Source organism: Enhydra lutris, unplaced genomic scaffold, assembly GCF_002288905.1.
Source record: "Enhydra lutris kenyoni isolate GAN:26980312 unplaced genomic scaffold, ASM228890v2 scaffoldscaffold17, whole genome shotgun sequence".
Classification (NCBI taxonomy): domain Eukaryota; kingdom Metazoa; phylum Chordata; class Mammalia; order Carnivora; family Mustelidae; genus Enhydra; species Enhydra lutris.
Window position 1 is genome coordinate 30654811 of NW_019154101.1, and position 24735 is coordinate 30679545.

General features: G+C 36.7%; 1 protein-coding gene across 1 annotated transcript in view; it reads left to right on the top strand.

The window, feature by feature from the left end:
* LOC111147503 (peroxisomal biogenesis factor 7) overlaps positions 1 to 24735 on the top strand; it is a 94002-nt gene that overhangs the window by 11589 nt on the left and 57678 nt on the right. The window contains exons 4-8 of the mRNA XM_022503523.1: positions 4933 to 5010; positions 5394 to 5502; positions 17591 to 17697; positions 19350 to 19463; positions 20962 to 21017. Of these exons, the coding sequence (XP_022359231.1) occupies positions 4933 to 5010; positions 5394 to 5502; positions 17591 to 17697; positions 19350 to 19463; positions 20962 to 21017 (464 nt within the window). The remainder of the gene's footprint in view (positions 1 to 4932; positions 5011 to 5393; positions 5503 to 17590; positions 17698 to 19349; positions 19464 to 20961; positions 21018 to 24735) is intronic.

The following is a 24735-nucleotide window of genomic DNA, read 5'->3' on the forward strand; positions in this document are numbered from 1 at the left end:
GTTTCTCAACTAATTTTCTCACCACTGCCAAGAGTAATTACATAACATAGGCCTTTAGAGGACCCTGGTTTTAAAGCATAACTGCATACCCCTCTTCTTTTTTATCCTTAATCTAACCATCAAGCCATGTCCACTGTTTGAGCAGGAGTGGAGGGGGGAATTGGGAATAGGGAAAGGGTAGAAGACTGGACTAATGTGAGATGTGCTCTTCATTCATATTTGTTTTTCTGCCCCTTCATCCATTCCAGAAACTTCGATTAACCCTACAGTGTGCAAGGGACAGTGTAGAGCCTAGCGGGGGAGATGAACAAGTCAGATGTGGTCCTCCTTGTCCTGTTTGAGTCCTCACCCTCCGGGGCAGGGGTGGTGGGGTGGTGGAGCTGCTGGTTATCTCCTTGATAATGTGATAAGTGCTGGAATGTTTGGAGTGCAGCAAGAGGGAAGGATCTAGTCTGGGGAAGGGACCACAAGGGCATCTTTAGGTCTACGGGGGTGAGTTGGAATTAACTATTCAGATGGAGATGCCAGAGGAATAGCGTTGGAGACAAAGGAAAGTGCGGGCTAGAAGGGGAGGGATTGAGCCTGCAGGTGTGGAACAGTTGGCGCCTTGGCTGTTAAGCTCAAATTAGTGGAAATACACTGAAGATTTTTATGATATATTTCATGCGTATGAAATATATGTAAGCTGTAAAATGTATGCTTGCATATTCATCATCTGACTTAAAAATAAAACATCCCTTATACTGTTGGAGCTACTGCTTACAGATGCCATCTTCTATCTACATTTTTTTTTTTTCTGATTCTATAGTTCTCCCTCCTTTCATCTTTACTCCCTTCTTCCCAGGAGTAACCACTAATTCTGAATTCCTGTTTCTGTTTTCTTTGCTTTTCTTTTTAGTTTTACTGCACATGTATGCATCCCTAAACCATTTATAGTTTTGCATGGTTTTGACCTTTGGGTAATAAGCAGCAGCACAGACAAATCTCAGTGTTGGTAAGTTGAGATGGTAACGGTAAGTTGCAGGAAACCCATAGTATGAAACCGTCGAGGGACTTCCTACAGGGGAATGACGTGTGTTTTTATACAGTGCAGATCATGGATTGGAGGTAAGCAAGGAGAGATGGGGAGGCCTGTGGAAGGATGCTGCCTATAGTCTAGGTGGTAGCTAGAGTAGGCTTGATGGCTGTAGCCTCTTAAGAGAAATTATATACGAACTTGTAACCATGGTCCTTAGGGATCTTGTCCCTCCTGTTTGATCTTTCTGTTCTTCAAATGGGATAAGCCTGTTTCCTGCTTCAGGGTCTTTTCCTGTTCTTCTGCCAAAGCCTTTCCTCTCAAACCTGCGGAGTTCTGTCTTTGCTATACTCAGGTCTCTGCTCAGTGGGATCTTCCCTTGCCACTCTGTCAAGAAGTGACTCCTTCCCTCTTGTTGTTTCCCAGTCTCCTTCCTTGGTTTTGTTGTACTCTCTAGCTTTTCTTTAAAATAACAATCCGAAACTGTTTACTTATAGCCTGTCTATGATCCTTGAGGGTGGGGACTTTATCGGGCTTGTCTAACATTGTACCCCTCTTTCCCCCGTGCCTTGTACATAATAGGTGCTTAGTAAATACTGCTTGAATGGACTAGTGAGGTAACCTGAAGTTGGGATAATGGAATCTACTCATCCTTTTTTGACTGTCTCCCCAACATTTCCCTGGCTGTAAACTTTTTTTCAGAGCCTGAGATTAGTGCCCAAACCCTGTTCCCACTAGACGTTTCCACTTTACTATCTTGCTGTCACTTCAACGTCAGTTATGTCTAAAATTACACATTATCTTCTTTCCTCCAGTCTTCCCATTTTATTAATGCCACCACCACCAACAGTCCCCAGGCACAAAACCTTGGTGTTATCCTGCAGTGTTCTCTAGTCCTAATCCCTTGGGTGCTATCCATGCCCTTGTATGTCTTTGGGGGAGTTTATGATCACTGTTTTCATTTCTGCTTTCCGCTGCTGACATTTTAGCTAGGCCTCAAGGCCCTGCTTAGATCCTCTCTTCTGGGCATCAAGCTGAATTTTCCATCCCAGTGCCGTTTTATACTTACGTCTATAGTTTTTTGTTTTTGTTTTTAACGATATCCTGGCTTGTACTGTTAGTCACTTACCCATATCCTAAATTGTAAACACAGTAAAACACATAAAATATTTGAGTTGCCTTTATTTCCTTCTCTATTGTTCCATTTTTAACATCACCATGTGCGTCCTGTCCTTAGTTTTGTCCTAGTCCTATTGCTTGCACTTTGTTGTGGGACTGATGGCACACTGCCATAGTTCTCTTACCTCCTGTCTTTTGTTCTCACTAGGGCTGGGTTCTCTCCGAGCCTGTGGGGGCTCTCACAGTTTTAAAAGGTGAGAAGTCACAAGGTGTCAAATCCTGTATCATGCTGGACACGTGTAGAGGCAGTGGAATCTGAGGTGTTGATCTTAGTTTTTAGTTATATCTGTTGTTATCCTCTGAAATGAAAACAATAGCTCTTTAAAACTACTTAGTGATACAGATTGTAAAGGTAAATTTCACTGGATAAATTACTTAACTCCCATTTATTGAATGCTTATTATATTGCAAAGGATGTAGACAGACATATAGGATGGTTTTGCTCACATGGTGGATCTTCCAGAATCTAGCAGGTATTTAACACAAATTGTAGTAAAATATGGTAAATGTAAAATTATAAGTAGGTACAAGAAAGATGCTGTCAGAATGCGCGGAATGAAGCATTTCAGTCATCGAGGGTTTTGTCGAGGGGAAGCTTGTTTCATAAAGGATGTAACGGGGCCAAGACTTGGTGGATGAACAGGAGTTCACTAAGCTCACAGAGGCTTTAAGTCCTTGGATTTGGATAATTCATGAAAACAAAATGGAATCAATCTGGGCTCAAAGAAGGGTGATACCAGTGAATCACCAAGGAAGGGAGACTTTTATTTCCTTGATATTGCAGCCCAAGGTCATTCCAATTCCACAGTGCCCTCAAGTAGCATGATGTAGAGACAGCCTGGCGTCGTGATTAAGAGTGGATTCTGCAGTGAGGCTGCTGAGGTTCAGAATTCAGCCCTGCAACTTACTAGCTTTAGGAATTTCAACAATTTATTTAAACTTCTTGGGTTTTAGCACAGTATTTACTTCATAGAGGTGAAGATTAATGAGATAAAACATGTAAAATCCTTATGACGGTATCTGGCACACAGTAGGTGCTCAATAAATGTTTGCTGTTGTGGTTATTTTTTTTAACATTTTATTTATTTATTTGACAGAGAGATCACAAGTAGGCAGAGAGGCAGGCAGAGAGAGAGGAGGGGAAGCAGGCTCCCTGCTGACAGCAGCAGAGAGCCTGATGTGGGGCTCGATCCCGGGACCCTGAAATCATGACCTGAGCCAAAGGCAGAGGCTTAACCCACTGAGCCACTCAGGCGCCCCTATAGTGGTTATTTTTGATTGTTCACATCAGCCTAGAGTAGGAGTTGGCAGACTGCTACTCATGAGACGCGGCCAACCTAGTGTGCTCTCTGATTTGTAAATAAAGTTTTATTGGGACACAGCTATGCCTACTCATCAAGTGTCACCTATAGCTACTTTTGTGCTGTCCCAGGCCGACATACAGAACCAAGTGGCCCATAAAGCCCCAAATTATTGCTCTTTACAGAAGAAATTTGCCATGCCCTGGCCTAGAGGATAAAATCAAGCTCTTTAGCTCTCAAGAACTTCCGTGACTACTTCCACCCATAACGGATGGCCACAGCAGCTCTTTGGCTTTTGCTGCCCTTTCTGTAAGAAGTGCTCTCCACTGCTGGATTGTGGCTTCTTCAGTGTTCCAGCTGATGCTCTCTCTTCTGCATGAATATGGACAGCAGCAGGGCTGGGACTAGGATAGGGTGGGTGGGGCACTCACCTTAGTTACATGATTAAGGAGGACCCCAAAAATTCAGTAGTCAAATAATGTCTTGATGCAATATTTTTTTAAAAATCCCAATTGAAAAAATCCATGATGAGAAAAATACCAGTTTTAAACAAAGACAGGATTAGTATTACTGATATTTTTAAAACTGAGCCTCCAACATGGCTCACCATGGTACATGGTACAAGACAGCAGAGAACAGGTAACCCATACTTAAGCTACAGCAACTGCAGACCCTCCTGCTTCCTACATAAATGTGGTAGCTAGAATTTTTAAGATTCAGAAGAATCTGCTGGCTGGTCACATTTAATGATATATACTCAGATCCACATCAGTACTACTTTAATAAAGAATAATTATGCACATATTTTGTGGAACTTAGCTTATAGTAGCAATCTGTATACAATCTGTTGTATAAGGTGACAGAATAAAACATATTTCCATAAGTTTTCAAATGGCTTGTTTGAAATGGTTCACTGAAAGCAGTAAAACATAGATTAGAATAGCAGCATTGGATAACTAAAGCTGTTTACCAAGAGATCTGAAAGGATTACCTGGTTCCTATAAGCTTTTTCTAAGAAAGGCCAGATAGGGATATTAATTGAATTTTAATGCTTTCTGATAAACACTGACCTGGCAAGCTTTTTTAGACGACTAACTTTCTAATCTGCTTTGACATTTCTACAGGGTGCTTCAAACAGTGATTTGTTGGTAGGTTAAAAATATATATGATTTGTTTTAGTGAAGGAGGTTTGGAAATCATCTGTAGCATTCTGTTAAAATAGAAGGGAATCTTATCTGTAAGGAGTATGTCTGGAAGAATGGGCAAAATGACCTTCCCATTTCTCAGGCACCATTTTGAGATTTGGAGGACTTCATTTGATGTTTCAATGAAGTGAATTCGTTGTTCTAACTGGCTATCACTGAAATAAAGAGATAAAATATAATATCGAATTTCATGCTCCTTTACTTTCTAACTGACACATTAAAATGTTTTTAGGTCTATAGTGTTGATTGGAGCCAAACCAGAGGTGAACAGCTTGTGGCGTCCGGCTCATGGGATCAAACTGTCAAGCTGGTACGTTAGCATTACTGTATTTAAAGCCAGATGGTCTCTTCCATAACACTTTCATGGAGTTTTTTTCTTTTCTAGAACATACTTCTATATCTTTGCAATTATACAACTAATTTTCTTTTCAAAAAACTATAGTAAAGCATTTATTAGAATTTAAACATTTTTAACCTTTTGGCTGTAAACTAACCATTAGCTCAGCATTGATTATTTTGGCCCCTTAAAAACTGTTCTGCTTTATATGAAAGTAGACTCTAAAGAATCCTTGAGATATGTCTGGCTGTTACATGTGTACATATAAATACATAGGTAGTGTATTGTATATATTATGTATATAAACATAAATTTGAATTTACCTCTAAGTAATTGATTTATTCATTTGTTTGTAGTGGGATCCAACTGTTGGAAAGTCTCTGTGCACCTTTAGAGGCCACGAAAGTGTCATTTATAGCACAATCTGGTCTCCCCACATCCCTGGTTGTTTTGCTTCAGCCTCAGGTAAATAATTCCGAATTTACCAAAAAAGCCTTACTTGTAGTGAGTGATGGCTTTGCTTTACCCAGCAGGTGGCGCTGTGTACTTGCTATTTGGAGGGAAAAAGGGACCACAGTACTATCCTTTGTGCTCTTTAGATGGTTTCATTCTTCATCAACCTCTAGGTAAGATTTAGCCAGGCCCGGACTACTTTACAACTATTAATGAACAAATATGGTTTGTCTTAGGCATATCATAACTGGTTATAAATCTTCCAAAATTGGGAACTCATCTAGTTCTTTTTATTAGCCACTGAATTCCTTCTTTTAGATGGCATTATCCTTGGTTTGTTTATTGGAATAAAGGTGGCTAAGTCTGAGTAACAGTTACAAAATGTGCAACATGTGCTAATTAATGACAAGTATTTATGATGAATGACAAAGTAAAATTATCACTCTCTATTTCTTGCTAATTTTGTAACTTACAAAAAATATAAATTTATAAAGAAAAAACCAAAAATGGTATCCTACATAATCCCTCTACTAGGCTTATCATATGTACAGTGAGGAAATTCAAACAGCACAGAAAGATGCCAAATAAAAAGTCCTCATCCTTCCCCCTCCGTAGAACCATGGTTAACTTTTTTTATATTCCTCCATAAAAATTCTTATTCTTTTTTTTTTTTTTTAAGATTTTATTTATTTATTTGACAGACAGAGATCACAAGTAGGCAGAGAGGCAGGCGGGGGGGCTGGGAACAGGCTCCCTGCTGAGCAGAGAGCCCAATGCAGGGTTCCATCTCAGGACTCTGGGATCATGACCTGAGCCAAAGGCAGAGGCTTTAACCCACTGAGCCACCCAGGTGCCCCCCAAATTCTTATTCTTATTTCAGAATATATGGTACAAAAGTAAAAAATGTTTGGGGCACCTGGGTGGCTCAGTTGGTTAAGTATCTACCTTTAGCTCAGGTGATAATTTTGGGGTCCTGGGATGGAGCCCCACTGTCGTGCTCCCTGCTCAGTGGGGAGTCTGCTTCTCCCTCTCCTTCCGCTCCCCTCCCCCTTGCTCTCTCTTTCCCTCAAGTAAATAAAATCTTAAAAAAAATGAATAATGTTTGTGGGGAATACGCCCGAGTAAGAAGTCAGATGTCTTTAAGGGCTGAATTTGCTTAGTGATGTTAGGTTTTATGTGCTTATAGCTATAAAGTTTTTGTTGTTGTTGAAATTATACAGGAAAGTAATATTATAACTGTGAATCAGAAAATCTCCCATCCCAAATTCATTTTCCCTGCTGAAAAGATTATAAAACAACTTTTGATTGTGGCAATTTTTTAGTAGCTTAGTCTAGTATTATAGTTGAATTGGGTGACTCATGCAACCATTCAAAAGAAGTTTTTAGACTCTAGTTTTAAATAAATTTGATGGAAAAGAACAATCACCAATTATTTTTTATAAATTATATATGAAGTTATATTATATTGTTAAACTTATGGAATTAACACAAATGTAAGTTAGAAAAAGAGGTACACCATGTTTCTTTTATTTGATCTACCACCAATAGACACTTGGCTAAAGAATTTTCTGAATACCTTCCTAAAATCTCTGACACTTTAATATACATTACTTCATTTTTCTTTTAGATGATTTGTGTAGTGTACAGAGTGCCATTAAAGCTGTAAAAAGTGTAGGAATGAAACAAAGGTGAACAACTAATTGTCACAGGCAAGGCAGGGTTGCTCTGCTAGGCTGCCTCCTCGAGTCACTTTGACCTTGCCTCTGTGAACAAATAGTGGGAAGGTAAACCGATGTGTCCGAGTATTCCAACGTGAGGTTTTATTAAATTACATCATTTGGGGGAATATATTCATAAATACAGTCTGTATGACACTAATGACTTTCTTTTTTTTCTTTTAAAGATTTTATTTATTTATTTGACAGAGATCACAAGTAGGCAGAGAGGCAGGCAGAGAGAGAGAGGAAAGCAAACTCCCTGCTGAGCAAAGAGCCTGATGTGGGGCTCGATCCTAGGACCCTGGGATCATGACCCGAGCCGAAGGCAGAGGCTTTAACCCACTGAGCCACCCAGGCATCCCAACACTAATGACTTTCAAAAGTGTTTCTTATAGAGCAACAAACCTTAGAGATTAGTCAAAACAATAACAGCAACCTCCCCAGTCTGGATGATGTCAGTTAATTCTGATAGTGAGAATCTGGTAATGTGAAGATAATAATTATTTTAAGATTTGGACCTTGAAATGATAAATAAATGTACTTCTTTAATCTTTTAAATGTTTTCCAATTTGATGAATGAAAAATGATACCTAATTTTTGTTTTGATTTGTGTATTTGATTACTAGGGATAGTGAATATTTTTTGTATGTTCATTGACCACTACAGTTTTTCCTTTGTGAGTCTTATGTTCATGTTTTTGGCCCATTTTTCTACTGAGAACTGTTGTTGTTGTTTTTCTGTATTGATGTGTGAGCTCTTTTTTATATTTAGGAATTGGTCTTCTGTATCTTACATATATTTTCCCAATTTTTTGTCTTTTAACCATTTTATTTTCTTTTATGTTGTATGTATGTTGTATATGCATTTAAGTTTTTTGGTAGTCAAAACTGTCAATTTTTTGCTTGATAGGTTTTTGGCTTTCGTTTAGGATGACAAGGAGTTGGCTCAGTGAAAAATAGGAGGCCTTGCGTGGCACGGAAAGAGAGGCCATTGTAGGCCGAGAGAATAGAATGTCTAAAAGTAAGAACTTGGTACATTTGAGGTACTGAAAGAAGACCCGGGAGACCACTGGTTAAGAGGAAAAGGTCGTAAAAATGAGGTTGGGCAGTAGACGAGGTGCCCACCTTATATACTGGATTCAAGATTTTGGATTTTATCCTATGGACATGGGCAAGGCACTGAAGAGGTTTAAGCAGGGGAGTGATATGATTAGGCTTGCATTTAACAAAATTCCTTCTGGCTCTGTGTAGAGAATAGTTGGGAGGTGAGCGGGAGTGGATGCGGGAAGATTAACTGAGAGATGAAGGAAGGTATGGATAAGGATGGCAGCAGAAGGGCTGGCTGAAAATTAGGCTGACTCGAGTCGGTATTTAGAGATGATTTTATAAGATGTACAAGAGGTGAAGAGAGAAGGATGAGTAAAGAGTAACACCTAGATTCCTGCCAAGGATAAATTGGTGGGTGGTTAATGTCATAACTGAGGTAAGAAATATGTTTGAAAGAGAAGATCTCGAGTTTTGTTTTAGAGCACGCTGAACTCATGGGACAAGGGAGTTGTTGATGAGTAGGGCGAGTTTGGAGCTGAGACATCTAGCCTCGTGAATAAATTGTGTCATTGGCTCAAAAATGATAACTAAAGCCATTGGAGTAAGTCGGAGTCCTCAGGAAAGATTAAACAGAAGAAACCTTAGACTAGAGCATAGGTTGGCACACTATTGCCCTCAGATCAAAATGACCCACTGACAGGTTTTGTGAACAAAGATTTAGTGGAACACAGCCATGCCATCCTTTTATAGATTGTCTGTCTGTAACTGCTTTTGTGCCATAATGGCAGAGGTGAGTAGCTGTGGCAGAGGTGAATGGCCCTTGAAGCCAAAAATACTTATGTTGGGTCCCTCACAGGAAATGTTTGCTGACGCTTTGTATAAAGAGTCTTGAGGGGACATAAAGCAATGGAAGCTCTTTCGTGCAGTTTGGTTGTTTAGGGGAAGAGAGAAGAAAATAGCTAGAGGAAGAGGTAGAGTGTGTCTACTATTGTCTCCTCATTTAATTATCCAGCATCCCCCAAATAGGCAATCAGAAGGATAATTGTTCCTTATTTGCTACTAAACTCTGTCAATGCCCTGAGTTGTTGAATTATGTTGAGTGGGTTCCATAGTAAATATAACGTCACAGAAATCCTTTTCCTTTTGTTTATTTTATAATTTTCTTTATTCTAAAAATTTTAAATGACCAAATGTCCCTCAATTTTAAAGCATTATTATGTTGAAGACACTCAGAACTGGAAATCTTCAGGTAAATTGTGTACAGACAAACATGTCCATTAGATTAAGGAATTTCCTGGATTCTAAGGTAGGAGAAAATAATAGTAAATTCTGTGTATAGATGTTCAGTTAAGTCAAAAAATGTTCAGTGGTTGAAATTAACAGCATAGTTTTCTAGAATAAAGAACAGTATACTTATAAGATTATTACTGTTATTTTCTAAATTTCTAAATTGTCTGAGTTAGAGTGTTTTGTCCATAATCTGAGTTAAATCTTTCCCAAGATATCAAATCTTTTGGAATGGGACCAGTAATATATTTTTCCTTGGCACATTTCCTTTTCCATGCCTAAATTTCTTACTGGATTTTTAAAAATTTTTCTGTGGCATAGCTAATTGTAAGGCTGGGTGTATATTAAGTAAGTGATAGCAATATTGATGTGCTGTTCGAATTAACTAACCCTTTAACCTGCCTATATAACTTGAGTTAGTCATCTTTGTGCTTTTCATTTAGTGTAAATGCTAATGAATTTCATGCTTATAGTGAATCAGTTCTGTAAGATGACCACAGTTTAGCATAATGGTTATAATTTTACTACAGGTGAAAAGCCCTAATACCGAAAGTATTGGTACAAGTTCAATTAAAATTCTTTTAAGGATGAGAATTAGACTGACATTAGCATCATTTTCTTTGAGTAGGGATGCCCTTTGGCCTTATATCCTATAGTTTCAAAGAAGTCATTTTAAATCCTTCATGAATTAATGGTATAAGATAGATCTATCTTCAAAATTAACTGAAACTTACTTCCTTTCTGGTGAAGCAGTGAAGACATGTCTGGTGCGAGCTCTAATTGGCAACATCCATAATAAACTGAAATTAATAATGAGTATAATTTTACATATTTGGACAAATATTAATAAGTAAAACTCCTTGGGCGCCTGGATGGCTCAGTGGGTTAAGCCTCTGCCTTCAGCTCAGGTCATGATCTCAGGGTCCTGGGATCGAGTCCCGTATCGGGCTCTCTGCTCGGCAGGGAGCCTGCTTCCTCCTCTCTCTCTCCCTGCCTGCCTCTCTGCCTATTTGTGATCTCTCTCTGTCAACTAAATAAATAAAATCTTTAAAAAAAAAATAAGTAAAACTCCTTGAACTACTGATATAATTTTAAAAAATTCCTTTACCTTACTATTGTATGTAATTTTGTTGGTGTATATTATTATTTAAGGTTCTAAAATTATCTTCATTTGTTTTTAATCATTGCTCTTTTTATGACTGAGACCAAATATAAAATCTGATGGTGACAAAATCTTGAACTAATACACCTGCATTTATTTAAATGTCAGGCAAAATTGTGTGTATTAGCCTTTTTTTTTTTTTTTTTTTTTTGGTAATTGTCAGAATTCACTCATTTATTTAACAAGTATTCAACATGTACTCTGTGGTAGGCCATGCAAGATGTAGGAAATCCCAGAATAAACAAATAAAAATTGGTTTCCATATGATACAAGAAGTACAAAAAAGATCCACTTGGCAATCTAAGGGAAGAAATGTAATGAACACCCTTTATTTGCGCTGAGTCACACACACTCCTTTTGCTTTTACAGTGGCCTTTTGTGTAGCATGGTATACATAATATTGAGTCTGGATGTTGCATACAGAATATTCAGTGTATGAGACTGAATAGCATGAAAAGGCTTATTGTGTGGAGAGTTAGCAATAGAATCACAAAACTTAACTCTCTGCATATTGTAAATAGGTATTATTTAAACAATATTTTATCATCACAATGTCCATTTGGTTGAATAGAAAAAAAAAGGTTATCTGTTTAATGACATCATCTTCATGTGTTATATTAGAAATAAATATAAATATCAGCCAGGATTTCTTTGTTTGAAAGTCAAAGAAATTCTGAACCAAACCACTTTAAGAAGATAATTTATTTGCTCGCGTGGTTGAAATGTCCAAAATTACATCTGGATTTATACACATGGCTGGACGTAGGACTTAGAGGATGTTCTTGCCATCTCTTCTGTATTTGTTGAGTTGGTTTTGTATCAGGCACCATGTGAAAGTAAGATGGCAGCAGCTCCAACCCCTCTAGTCTTTCTGGTTTCCGTCCAGTATGAAAACGTGTGAGACCCTTTCTCAGACATCTAAGAAAGTTCCATTTTCTCTCATCTGATGGCCCACGTGAATGTTTCTAATCCGATCATGGTGCCTAGGAGAGGAGGATGTGATGTGTTGATTGGGGCCCAGCTTACACCTACCGTTGGGAATGGGAAATAAGAGAGAGGGTGGTAGTCCATCTCTTACACCAAGAATGGAAAGAATAAATAGTGATTAGGTGGGAGTGGTTCTACGGGGCCTATATTCACTAGACTATATGCACATCCAACACTTAAATCAAAGAGATTTCACAAAATATGGACCTATGAGGTATAAAATGTTACTTTAAAAAAGTTGGATAAAGGAAAGCCATTTGCCAACTTTTATGATTTTAGAAATTCATTGGAAGGTTTATTTATTAAGCATTTGCCATTTTCCTGAAATATTCCTTCATAATGATTTTCAAATAATAGCCTCCTTAATAAAGTTGAAAAGATTTGAAGTTTTTTCTTCCACTCTACAAGAGGAGGGTTTGTGGTTCAGTAAAGGATGGGGCATGCTCTGAAGCTCTCACTGTGCTTTTGCCATTTCAAGTGAAATGAGGAAATTTGCTTACCAAACTGTATACAATGTATTAGGAGGCAAGTGAACTTCCTTGCATATTTTCTTGACTTGTTTTCATGCATTTCCTATCAGGCATGTGTATTCTTTTACATAGCTGAGTGCCTTACACAAGCAAACACTAAAATATTTTTAATTACTATTATATAAGATATGGGAAGTAAGCATCTTATTAGAATTTTGAAAACCTATTGAAGGTTAATTTTGGTTGTTGAGAGGGACATTGGCAGTGAGTCAGTCAGATATTAAGTGAATGAACACTGTTTTCTGAAAGATACATTGAAAGCCATTGAAGAGACATTGAGGAAGAAAACAGACAGGGTTCCTGTTTCTTAGAGCCGCAATCCCGTGGAAAAGAGAGATCCTATGGAAAAACAAAACTAGCAATGGATAATGCAAGGAGTGTGAAATTCTCTGGAGAGGTAACATAGTAAGTAGAATCCAGGAAATTCCTTAATCTAATGGACATGTTTGTCTGTACACAATTTACACTGTACTGTCTGAGACAAAATTCTTTCACCACTATTACCAGACTTCAGGTCATGCTGCTTAACATCCGTCTCTTCATTCCTCACTTGGTAAACAAGGATAATGGTAATACTTATATCATGGAAGTTTTGAGAAGGATTAAATGAGTTAATGTATACAAAAGGCTGAGAACAGTACCTGGCACAGAGTTAGGGCTCTATAAAAGTTACCTTCTATGATTAACGTGTGTGCTCAGAATTCTGTGGGAACACAGGTAAGGATTCTTGAGTTTGGCAAAGTTGGCTGGTCAGGGTAGATAGTTCTCTACTCGGAGAAAATAGCGTTCAAGCTGTTACTCCAGTAACTAAGAGTTAAGAGGTGAGAGCTGGGAAGCAAAGGAATGGGAGGTGGCAAGAACAGAGCATATTTGGGGAGTATCTGAATGACCGTGGCATGTGTTTGTGTTGTAAGAATTACCAGTGCTCATCTGAGGAACTTGCTCTGGGTAGAATCTGGAATGCTTGGTTACGTGATGGTATACAAGGTCAGTGATCCTGAAACCTGGCTGGCTACTGGAATTGTTGGGGGAGCTTTAAAAAAACAACAGGATTCTGGGCTCCATCTTAGTCCTGCTGAATCAAGTATCTCTGGGCGGCACATTTTTTAATTACCCCAGCTGAACCTAGCGATCAGCCTCTTTTGGAAAGCACTGTTCTAGTCTACAGCATAGCTTTGTTTGAGATGCCAAACTAATAGTTTATTTCTGCTGGTGCAATGGGAATTGCATGCTTAATATTCATCTCTCTTTAAAAACCCACAGAGCGGTTTCAGTGCTGAATTCAGAGAGGAAGTGGTTTCTGTAGTTTGAGAATGCCTTAGTTGTCCCCTCCCACCCAGTTTTGTTTGAGTTGTATTATGGTCTTCATCAATTTTCTTACTTTGTCTTCTTGCTTACAGACAGAAGCCTGCTATGAAACATACTATAATCTTTGCATAAGAAATCTCAACTGTAAATTTCATGGTTATGGAAACCAAAGTTGTGAAATATTTGTTTTTATAAATATTACAAATGGCAGAAGCTTACATGATAGGCAGTCATATGGTTAATTATGTCACTCAACTGCTTATAGCCATTTATATTTTAAAGATAATACAGGAGAATATAGCATTGAAGTCATTCCAAGAATTGAGTCACCTTCAAAGTTAGATGGTATTTGCAAATCTGGAACTAAATTTGTTATCATTGGCTAATTAGGACAGGCCAAAAAGGGGGAATTTTTAGAGATTTAGATCTAGATTTACTTTCCAAAGCATTCTAAGGTTCTCTAAGGACATTGCGTTTTGTCTAGTTCATGAAAGTTGTTAGTAGGACAGAATTCATATTTCTAAATTACATGAGATAGAAGGGAAGACTATTTAAGCTCATTACATTAAGAACATTAATATGAAGTAAACTTTCTTTTGAACCATGAAAACTAAGTTACTGCTATGACAGACTCCATATAATTGCATAAGTCATAGCCATGCCTGAATGAATGGGTCCGGTAGTTAAAAAAAAAAAATCTTCATTCTATTCTAAGAAAAAAGTCACATTACATTTGATAAGCATCTGACATTTCAATTCAATTCAATTATTTGGGCCCAATATGCATCCTTTTGCTGCTCAGTTCTTTGCAGAGTCAGATCCAATGTTGACACTCATTCTCCCTCTTCACCTTCCTCTTACCTGCTGCGGCTTGAAATTCGACATAGTAGCATCCAACATTTCCTATTCCACACTATGCACCGAGACTCGCTGGTTCTGTTGCCAGTGGCTGGCCCGCCACTGATAAGGGAAGATGGTGGCACTATCACAGGGCCCTGGTCAACGTCTGGCTGACAATGAAGGGCCAGTTGTCTGGAAAATGCAATTACTAAAAAAAACCAACATAAGTACAGATATCCTAGTGGCTCAGAGTTGAGTGAGTCATGGTACTGTTGGGCCAGAAGCTGTCTCTCCTACCTGGAAAACAGAGTGAGGAGGATGAAGTGACAAATGTGTGCAACAGAAGCGACTGTCAAGTAAATGGAATTCTTAGCTCCTTCAGAGCGGTTCCCTTCTTCTGGTGTCTTTCAAGTTAACTGCAAGATGGGACAACCTAGGCCATGGCTTTTCTGTGTGTGTGAATGCTGCTTGACTGTGATGGTAAGGAACCAAAATATTGTTCCAGAGAGATGTGGAGTGGACACCCACCCAGTCTTTGTTATTGGGTGTTTTGCTTAATCTTTTCTTCCTATGTAAATAAGCATGTCATATAAAAATACATATAGACGTATTTTTTAATTTAAATTCAGTTTAGTTAACATATAGTGTATTATTAATTTCAGAGTTACAATTCAGTGATTCATCAGTTGCATATAAAACCCAGCGCTCATTCCATCAACCATCGTCCTAGATGTCCATCACCCAGTTACTCCATCCTCCCACCTACCTCCCCTCCAACAACATTTTTTGTTTTCTAGAGCTAAAGTCTCTTATGGGTTGCCTCCCTCTCTGTTTTATCTTATTTTATTTTTCCTTCCCTTCCCCTGTGTTCATCTGGTTTGTTTCTTAAATCCACATATGAGTGAAATCATATGGTATTTGTCTTTCTCTGCCTGACTTATTTTGCTTAGCATAACACCCTCTAGTTCCATCTCTGTTGTTGTAAATGGCAAGATTTCGTTCTTTCTGATGGCTGAGATAGATGTACACATACACCCCACATCTTCTTTCTCCATCCGTCTGTGGACATCTGGGCTCTTTCTGTAGTTTGGCTATTATCGGTGTTGTTGCTATAAACACTGGGGTCCATGTGCCCCTTCGAATCACTTAGTAGTGCAATTGCTTAATCTTTTAGTAAAGTATAATACACTTGTGGAACAGTGCATAATCTTAAGTGTACAATGCAAAGAATTTTCACAGTGAGCACATACAGGTGTGTATATAGCCCCCAGATCAAGAAACAGAACATTCTGAGAGGCTCCCCTACCCCACTCCAGGGTGGGTGACCACTGTCCTGCCTTTTAATAGCATAGATTAGCTTTGCGGTTTTTATGCTTCTGTGTCCGGTTTCTTTTGTTCATTATGTTTTGTGAGACTCTGATAATGTTGCCAGAATAACAGTTACTTCTTCATGGACTGGCCCGTATTCCTTGTAATGTTTTGATACTCTAATCTTTAGTTTCCCCATTTGTAAATTACTATAAAAATTACTTGTTATATTATCAAAATTTCTACCTCAGTTTTTATGGTTTTAAAAAGTTAAGGCATACAAAATGTTTAGACCACCACCTGGCATAAAGTAAACACTCAATAAATATTGGCCATTATTCACAGCATTCTGAATAGGAGTGGGAATGACTTCTAAGCATGGGTATGCTTTCTTATTTTTTTCAAGTATATTTTCTCATTTAAACTTGATAAGGTAAATATTTTATCACAGGTAAGGAAACTGAGATTCAGGTAAGTTAAGAACTTGATTAAATATCAACAGGTACCAAATGATTGAGCTAGACTAGGACTGAGCCCCAGAACTTTGGAGCCCACATTCTTAACCTCTACATTTCATTACCACCGACAATTTAATGCTTATCTTTCTTAAACAACTTCCAAATAAATCGAGGAAAAAAAAGCATTATCTAAAATTGCTAAATGTAGCTACATGACAATATGATTTAGAATTGGGAATGCAGGAAAATGTATTTAAGTAAGCAAAGGATAATTTAAAATTTTAGTATTATCATATATCATATATAAAGGTATCTGTTTGTGCCAGAGACCATGCTAAGTGCCAGAAACTTTTTTACACTATATGCTTGTACAACCCTGAATGCAGGCATTCTGTTGCTTTTTTAGAAATGAGGAATCAGCTCAGAGATATTATATAACTTGTGCAGGGTCACACAGCTACTAAACAGAATTTCAGACCCTGACTGCCATCACCATAGACCCCGTTCTTTCATCCAGCTGTACCAGCTTACTCTCAGCATCACTGCCTGTTTCTAGTTTACTGTGATGTTAATACATATATATATCCTGAGTTTTATTCATCAGGTCATTTTGTTGTCTTCTTTTAATTTATAAAAATCAAAGGCAAACAGCATGTAAAACATTTAATCAGGTAACTGTGAAGCTAAGCAATGTGAACCGTTTTTGTAATAACGCAAGATATAATCCCTAAATTTTTCAACCTGGTTTTTTTTTTTTTTTTCCAAGGAGAGAAATATACCTCTGGCTGGCCTGTTAAAATGTAGTAAACATAAACACAAAGATTAAAAATTCTCTATTTTGACTTGGTAGACTGCCCACATTTAACAGTAAAATTGTTAGCATTTGGTTTCTTATAGACTAGAAACCGATGATTTTCAGGACCTTTTTCCTAGTCCTGAAGAGAAATGCACTATGTGTTTTTGTGTGTATATAGTCATCACTGTCCTTGTTTCAGTGTGAAATTCAGATTTTCCTGCTTTGAGTAGATGTATAAACATTGTCGTGACACATTACTTTTTGTAGTTCCTCACTATACATTATTATAGTTAAAATCAATGTATGTGGGGGTACATGGGTGGCATAGTCAGTCAAGCCTCCAATTTTTGGTTTTGGCTCAGGGAGTGATCTCAGGGTCATGAGATCAAGCCCCACATTGGGCTTCCGCCTCACTGCGGAGTCTGCTGGAGATTCTCTCTCATTCTCCCTCTGCCATTCCCACTCATGTGGAATGGCTTTCGCTCTTTCTCTAAGTCTTAAAAAAACAAAACAAACAAAACCAATATATATGTAATATATAAATGGTAGTAACCTCACAGTAAACCAGTGTATTTTCCCTTAATTTATCATCATGAATACAGTGTCACTAAGCATCCAAGTGGTATAATGGAAAGTGATCAAGTCTTCATCTCTCACCAGGTGATCAAACTCTGAGAATCTGGGATGTGAAGTCAACAGGAGTCAGAATTGTGGTTCCTGCACATCAGGCAGAAATTTTGAGCTGTGACTGGTGTAAATACAATGAGGTACCCTCCTGTCTGGATCTGTCCCTTGCTGCTGAGCCCTTCTTTTTGTTGAAATGTTGGGGATTTTATTTTCTCTTGCCTTATGTGGACTTTGGTAGTGTTTATGGACCATTAAGTTAAATTCAGTCCCTTTCAATTCTAATTGATGATTGTGAGTGACCTGCATTAGCATTAATTGGATTTAAGTGCACATGAAACAGGCAGAGTAAGAAATAGAAATTCTCAAAGTTCAACAGTGCAGGCCTACTTGCTTATTTGGGAAGCTGCTTTACAGTTTATGTAATTTTTTTCTTTATTGCTCTTAACCCCACCAATTTGTATCGTCTGCTTGCATTTCTCATTCACTTTGCTGGTTAGGCTGCTGAACTATTTGTAATTTGATTTTTAGTTTGACGGTCTACCAGTTTTTTTGTTTGTTTGTTTGTTTTTTAAAGATTTTATTTATTTATTTGACAGACATCACAAGTAGGCAGAGAGGCAGGCAGAGAGAGAGGGGGAAGCAGTCTTCCTGCTGAGCAGAGAGCCTGATGCAGGGCTCGATCCCAAGACCCTGAGATTATGACCTGAGCTGAAGGCAGAGGACTAACCCACTGAGCCACCCAGGTGCCCTGGTCTAGTTTTTTAAAAATTTTGTTTCATCTTCCCATATGAGCCTAACCAAACTTCATGCTTCTGTAGATAACAGTGTCTATTTTTACCTCTTTGCAAAGCTTTAGTTAACCACATGAGCATATGAATTCAGAATAGAAATGGATTAAATGTGTGTTGAGATACTATTTATGTACCTGAGGTTGTATGTTGCCTGGGACAGACAGGTAAAACATACTCCTTGTTTCTTCTCACTTTTCAATTAACTAAAGGAAGTTAAGAGAGCATTTTATTGGCAGAGTTCTTTGAAAAGAAATAAAATAGATTAAAAGAAAAAGAGTACATATTCAATAATAATACTTGATCTAAATAACCATTTCATTGCTGATAACTGCATTTCAGATCTCTGTCATCATAAATGAGTTTTCCATCTGGAAAATGAATTGTGGACTATATGTTATACTTTGGGGAATTCTAAAAAAGGTGCTGATACATAATTGAGAGTTGTTAAAATTGTTTTTGTTTTAAATTATTGAAATTCTCCCTCCAATGAGCTTACGCTTAAACCTAGCACATTCAGACAATGAATTACTGCCCTGGTTGACATGGGAGGGGGCTGACTGTGGGCCTAGCACTTGGCCTGTTCAGCTAGGAACTGTGGTTCACTTAGGGCTCTAGATAGAGGGATTTGTAAACCTGACCAGATAGGAGACTCATCACTATTTGCAGAGGTTCTCAGATAGGATTAGATATTGTATTAAGACATGGCCCATGAGAGTGGGAAACAATGATTGAATTAGATTTAGAAAAGCATAAAAATCAAATTGATACCCTTTCCTTTTCCCCCATGTTCCTCAGTTAACAGGCCTCTTGCCTTTTAAAGCCTGGTAAAGCCTCACAATACACTCAAGAGGAAGGTGGGCTTATTTGAGGGGTGTAATTTTTAACCCGTTGTATACTTACTGATACTACTACAAGTAGATTGGAGAATCCACAGTGCCATTTGAGACTGTGCCTTGTTCTGACCTGTGCACTGCTCACTTTTCTCTGAATTTTTTTTGCAGAATTTGCTCGTGACAGGGGCCGTGGATTGTAGTTTGAGAGGCTGGGACCTGAGGAATGTACGACAGCCAGTGTTTGAACTTCTTGGTCACACCTACGCTATTAGGAGAGTGAAAGTAAGTGTTTTTCTTTTTACCTGTAGAGTAGAAATAAAAACATAATGAAGTATATAGAAAACATGTTTAGGAGTTGGGGTTATGGGTGCTTTTTGTGCATATTTCTGTTAGCCAATTGGTGATGAACAATGAAAGCTAAAATTAGGTAAAAATATTTGAATAATTACTAAATGAATTGGGACAATGTAGACGATCAGTGCTTAAGCTTAAATAGAAATGTTTTTTTCATTCTGTCCTTTCCATTCTACTACTATTCCTTTTTATGTGTTTTTAACTATGGTAATTTGCTTCTAGTGTTCTTCATAATTTCCCATTCAGTGGTTGAAACTACAGAGAGGTTTCTTTTTTCTAACATGGTAATAAGTATGAATGTTCACAACATTTGGGGTATAGAAAATTTGCCACTCTGCCAACAGCAGACAATGAGATGAAGGTAACTTTTTCTACCACTTCTGAGAAATGTGCCTGGTTCTAAGGGGACTTATATTAGCTTCCCAGCTTTTATTGGTGCGTTTTGCTAAGTCACTGTGGAAAACATCTTATTAAGTGACATCTCCCAATTTCATTCTTTGTTTTGTTATACTAAGGGTAAAGAAGTATTTTATTCATCTTTTAAATAAGATACTGGGTTATTCCTATTTCAGAAATTCTGACTTTTCAGTTAAATTAATATTTAAAATTTTACTGGTTGTAACTCAGCGTGTGACACCTGGTGCCATGTTGTTGTTTTAATGGCACACAGGTTATAGCAGTTGAAAAATATTTTCAGTATTTATTTCACAGTGTTTTTGAGAATGAAATTGGGTAATTTACTGAAAGTATTTTGCAAACTATAAAGCATATTTGAATGTCGTTATATGTATGTATATAACCACTAAAGTACTGGGAAGAAAAAAAAAACTAAAGAAATATAATTACAAAGGGCAACCTATTAAGGTATGTTGATTACTTATCTAAAAGATATTTGTCTTTAAATTTGCAGTTTTTGTTCTTGATATCCTTTGCATTAATTGTGGTATACCAATAACATAAAAATTCTTTTAAAGATGTTTTTATTTAACAATTAATTGATAACTTGATACTTGTGCATATAGCAACTGTAGATGTATTCATAAAATTGGTAAATTATATTATTACATATTGTATGATCACTTAACTCCCTTACATTCGTAGGAGTCATTTTTGGATAGGCATTGCAAAATTGTATTTAATTTTTCCAGAAGGGCAACCCTTTGGGAGTATTTTATTCTAAATAAGTGCTAAAAAGCTTGAGTAATGACTTTTTTTTGGAGAATATAAAAGTAAATCTGTTTCCTGCAGCTCATGCTTAAAAGGGCAGAAGATTTTTGCCTTAAATTAAAGTACGCAAGGTTTGGGGAAACGTAATTTTAAGCGATAGTCCTAATTAAACTTTATTGTAGTGCTCATGCGAATAACCTTATGAAGTAGCATGTTACGATTACAGCTAACTTTAAAAAGTTTTGTTTTGTTTTTGTAGTTTTCACCATTTCATGCTTCTGTTCTGGCCTCTTGCTCCTATGATTTCACTGTAAGGTACAGTAGATTTTGATAAGTTTCATTGTGAAATACCAAGTAGCATCTTTTCAACTTTTATGAAAAATAATGTATTTATTATAGTAATCTGAAAATAATCTGAGCTGAGCACATTTGAATATTTGCACTAGGATTAATATTACATTTTTTCTGTTTTTATGATCTGGCCCTGTACATAAATTCTTTGCTATTTAAAGGTAGCTTGGCTGTTCTGCTTAAAAGCCTTTTTTCCTGATAGCTATTGCTGTAGTGACAACTTTTCACACAATAGGCTGCATAGCCAGTACTTTTTAAACTTAGAATTTAAAAATTGTGAAATTCCATGTCTTCAGGTCTAATTATATGAATCTTAAGGCTGAGATTGTTATAGTTGAAAAACACCAGCAAGGCTATTATTATGTTTGTGACTATATATAGATGAGTGTGTATATATATGTGTGTGTACATCCACAGCTATGTATGAATATATATGTGTGTATGTGTGTCTCTATCCATATATCCCAGTTCCAATCCCACACTGCACAGGGTTTATTCTATTTTTTCTCCTTTTCCAGATGTGTAACTCCTAATTCCCATGTACATAATACATTAACTTACTTGCAAACCCTAGAATGCTCAGAAAGTAGTTTTAGAATTGTGGAGCCGTTCCTCTCTGAAACAGAGTTATACTAATTAGAGTTCACGTTTGTTTAGCGCTTTTTCCCTCCTAGTCCAAATACGTGTTTTAAAAGTTATCTGGGTTAATTCTGTTCCCCTCCCATCAGTGTGGCTGTGTCATTCATTGGAAACACAGTTTGATTCATTTGCTTCTGTTTGTAGTCAATTTTAGGGTTTCTTACCATCCTTATTAATTTTGTCTATTTTTCTGAGCAGACAAAACAGTAACATGGTTCCAAAGTCAAGATGTATATAAACTATATTCAGAAAGAGCTATTTCCTCTATTCTTTCCAATCCATTCTGTAGGGTCCTTCACCCTATAATAATCTATGTTATTCAGATAAGTAGACAATGTCTATTTTCTTATTTCCCTCTTTTTATACAAAAATGGAGTGCTCTGGATACTCTCTTCAATTTTACTTTTTTTCATATAAAATATATCCAGGAAATCACTTTATGTCAATTCATAGAGATACTTCTCATTCTTTTAATACTCCATTATGTGGATGTACCATAGTTTATTCAACTACTCTCCTACATATGGGAACTTAGCATGTCCTCAAATATTTTGTAAATAAACAATGCATAATGAATAATAACCTTGTATGTATGTATGTATGTGCACATTATTAGAGAACTAACTTCAGAGTATATTCCTAGAAGTGAGGTTGCTGAATTAAAATTTTAGTAAGCCTACATATAGTTTTGTTAGATAGCACCAAATTCCCACCAAAAGGAATGTATCAATTTCCATTCCAAGCAGCAGTGTTTGAAAATGCCTGTTTCTCTACCATCTAAAGATAATTGATTCCTTAGGGTTTGCCAAGTACCTGACCAAAAGCATCTGCAAAGAAAGATGGTCATGCATCTTCAATTTCAATTCTGATGCCTCTGATTAATTTCTCTAATTGCATTGGCAGATACCTCTATTAAAGTGCTAAATAGTGTTATAATGTCTAATTCTATATTCATGAAAGTGCCTTTAATGTTTCCTTGTTAAAAGTAAGGTGTTGGCTTTAAGTGAAAGTACAGTTGACCCTCAAGCACCCGGGGTTATGCGTGCCGACCCCCCCTGCATAACTTTTGACTCCCCCAAAATTTAGCTCATAGCCTGCTGTTGACCAGAAACCTCACCTATAATGTAAACAGTTGATTAACATATATTTTGCATGTCATATGTATCATATACTGTATTCTTAAAGTAAGCTAGAGAAAAGAAAATGTTCTTAAGAAGATCATAAGGAAGGGGTACCTGGGTGGCTCAGCAGTTAAGTGTCTGCCTTCTGCTCAGGTCATGATCCCAGGGTCCTGGGATTGAGCCCTGCATCTGGTTCCCTGCTTTTCTGGGACCTGCTTTTCCCTCTGCCTCACTTCCTGCTCCTGCTTTCTCTCTCTGTCAAATAAATAAGTAAAATCTTGAAAAATAAATAAATAAAATTACAAATGAATGAATATTTTCAAAAAAAAAGAAAATCATAAGGAAGAAAAAATGCATTTACAGTACTGTATGTATATTTACTGAAAAAAAAAAACAACAACTGCATGTAAGTGGCCCCACACAGTCCAAACTTGTATTGTTTAAGTCATGCTAAGAAAGTGTGCATCAATTCTTGTTTTCTTGAGTCTTTTTTCAAGTCGGGAATGTATGTTAAGTGTTGTCAAAGGCTTTTTCAGCATATGTGGAAATGATCATGATTTTTCTTAGAGCTATTAAGGAATTATTAATAAATTGAACTAGCCTTGCCTTCCTGGACTAAATCTCTCTTGATCTTTGTGTATCTCTTGATCTTTCTTATGTGGTGTTGAATTTGGTCTGCTAATATTTTATTCAGAGCTTTTGCATTAGTATTCAAAGGTGATATTGGTCTACAGCTTCCTTTTTTTTCTTTCATTCTTTTTTGATTTATGTATCAGAGTGTTACTTGTCTCATAAAAAAGAATTAAGATGTTGTCCTAGTTTTCAGAGTTCTGGAACAATTTATACAGCATTGAGGCTATTTGGTCTTTGAAGCCTTGGTTGAATTCCCCTGTGAAACCATGCAGGCGTGGTTCTTTTTTGTGAAGTACTTTCTTGATACCTATATTTCTTGTATGAAAATTGGTCTATTTAAACTTTTCATGTCTAATGGGATAAGTTTTGGAAATTATCCTTATAGATTTTCAAATTTATTTGTTACAAATGTCTATTAAGTAGTATCATGATTTTTTAAATTTCTCCTGTTTCAATGGTTATTTCACTTTTATTTCTGACTTTGTATGTTTGTGATTTCTTCTTCAGTTATTTAATGGTATATGTATTTTGTTATTTTTCTCCAGCAAATAAGATTTTGGTTTATTAACTGAACTATTGTTTTTCTATTCCTGACCTCATTAATTTCTCCTTTTATCTTTATTATTTCCTTCTTGTTACTCTCTTTTGGCTTATCTTGTTCTTTTTTTACTTTTGAGCCAGGAATATATTTTTATTCTTTCATTTTGTTAATAAAGTTTTTAAGGCTATGAATTTTCTTCCAGTTACTATTTCAATTCTAGCCCATATATTCTGATATGTAATGTTTCATTATCATTTTTAAAAGATTTGTAACTTCTGTTTGTATTTCCCCTTTCTTCCAAGAGTTGTTTAATAGGAAGTTATTTAATTTCCAGATGAAAGGGCTTTTTAATTTCTAAAAATTTTTTAAAAATTTATAGTTCTATTGCATTGTGAGCACAGAATACAATTTTTAGTCATTGTTTTATAGAACATACTGATTTTGAGGGGACCTAATAAATTACCAATGTTTGTGAATGTTTCCTAAGCAATTAAGAAGAAGGTATATTCTGTATTATCATGCTATAAAGTCCAATATGTAACATAAGCTCTACTGATTGTTTAGATTTTCTGTATCCTGTTTTATTTTTTTGTCCACTTAATTTGTTTTGTACTGAGAGTGGGATGTTAAAACTATTATCAGTGAGCTTCTTTCTGTCTCCCTGCAACTCTTGTAGTTTTGATTTCATAAAGATAGATAGTGTAGTCTGTTATTTGGTGCATAGATATTTATAACGGCCATTTAGTGT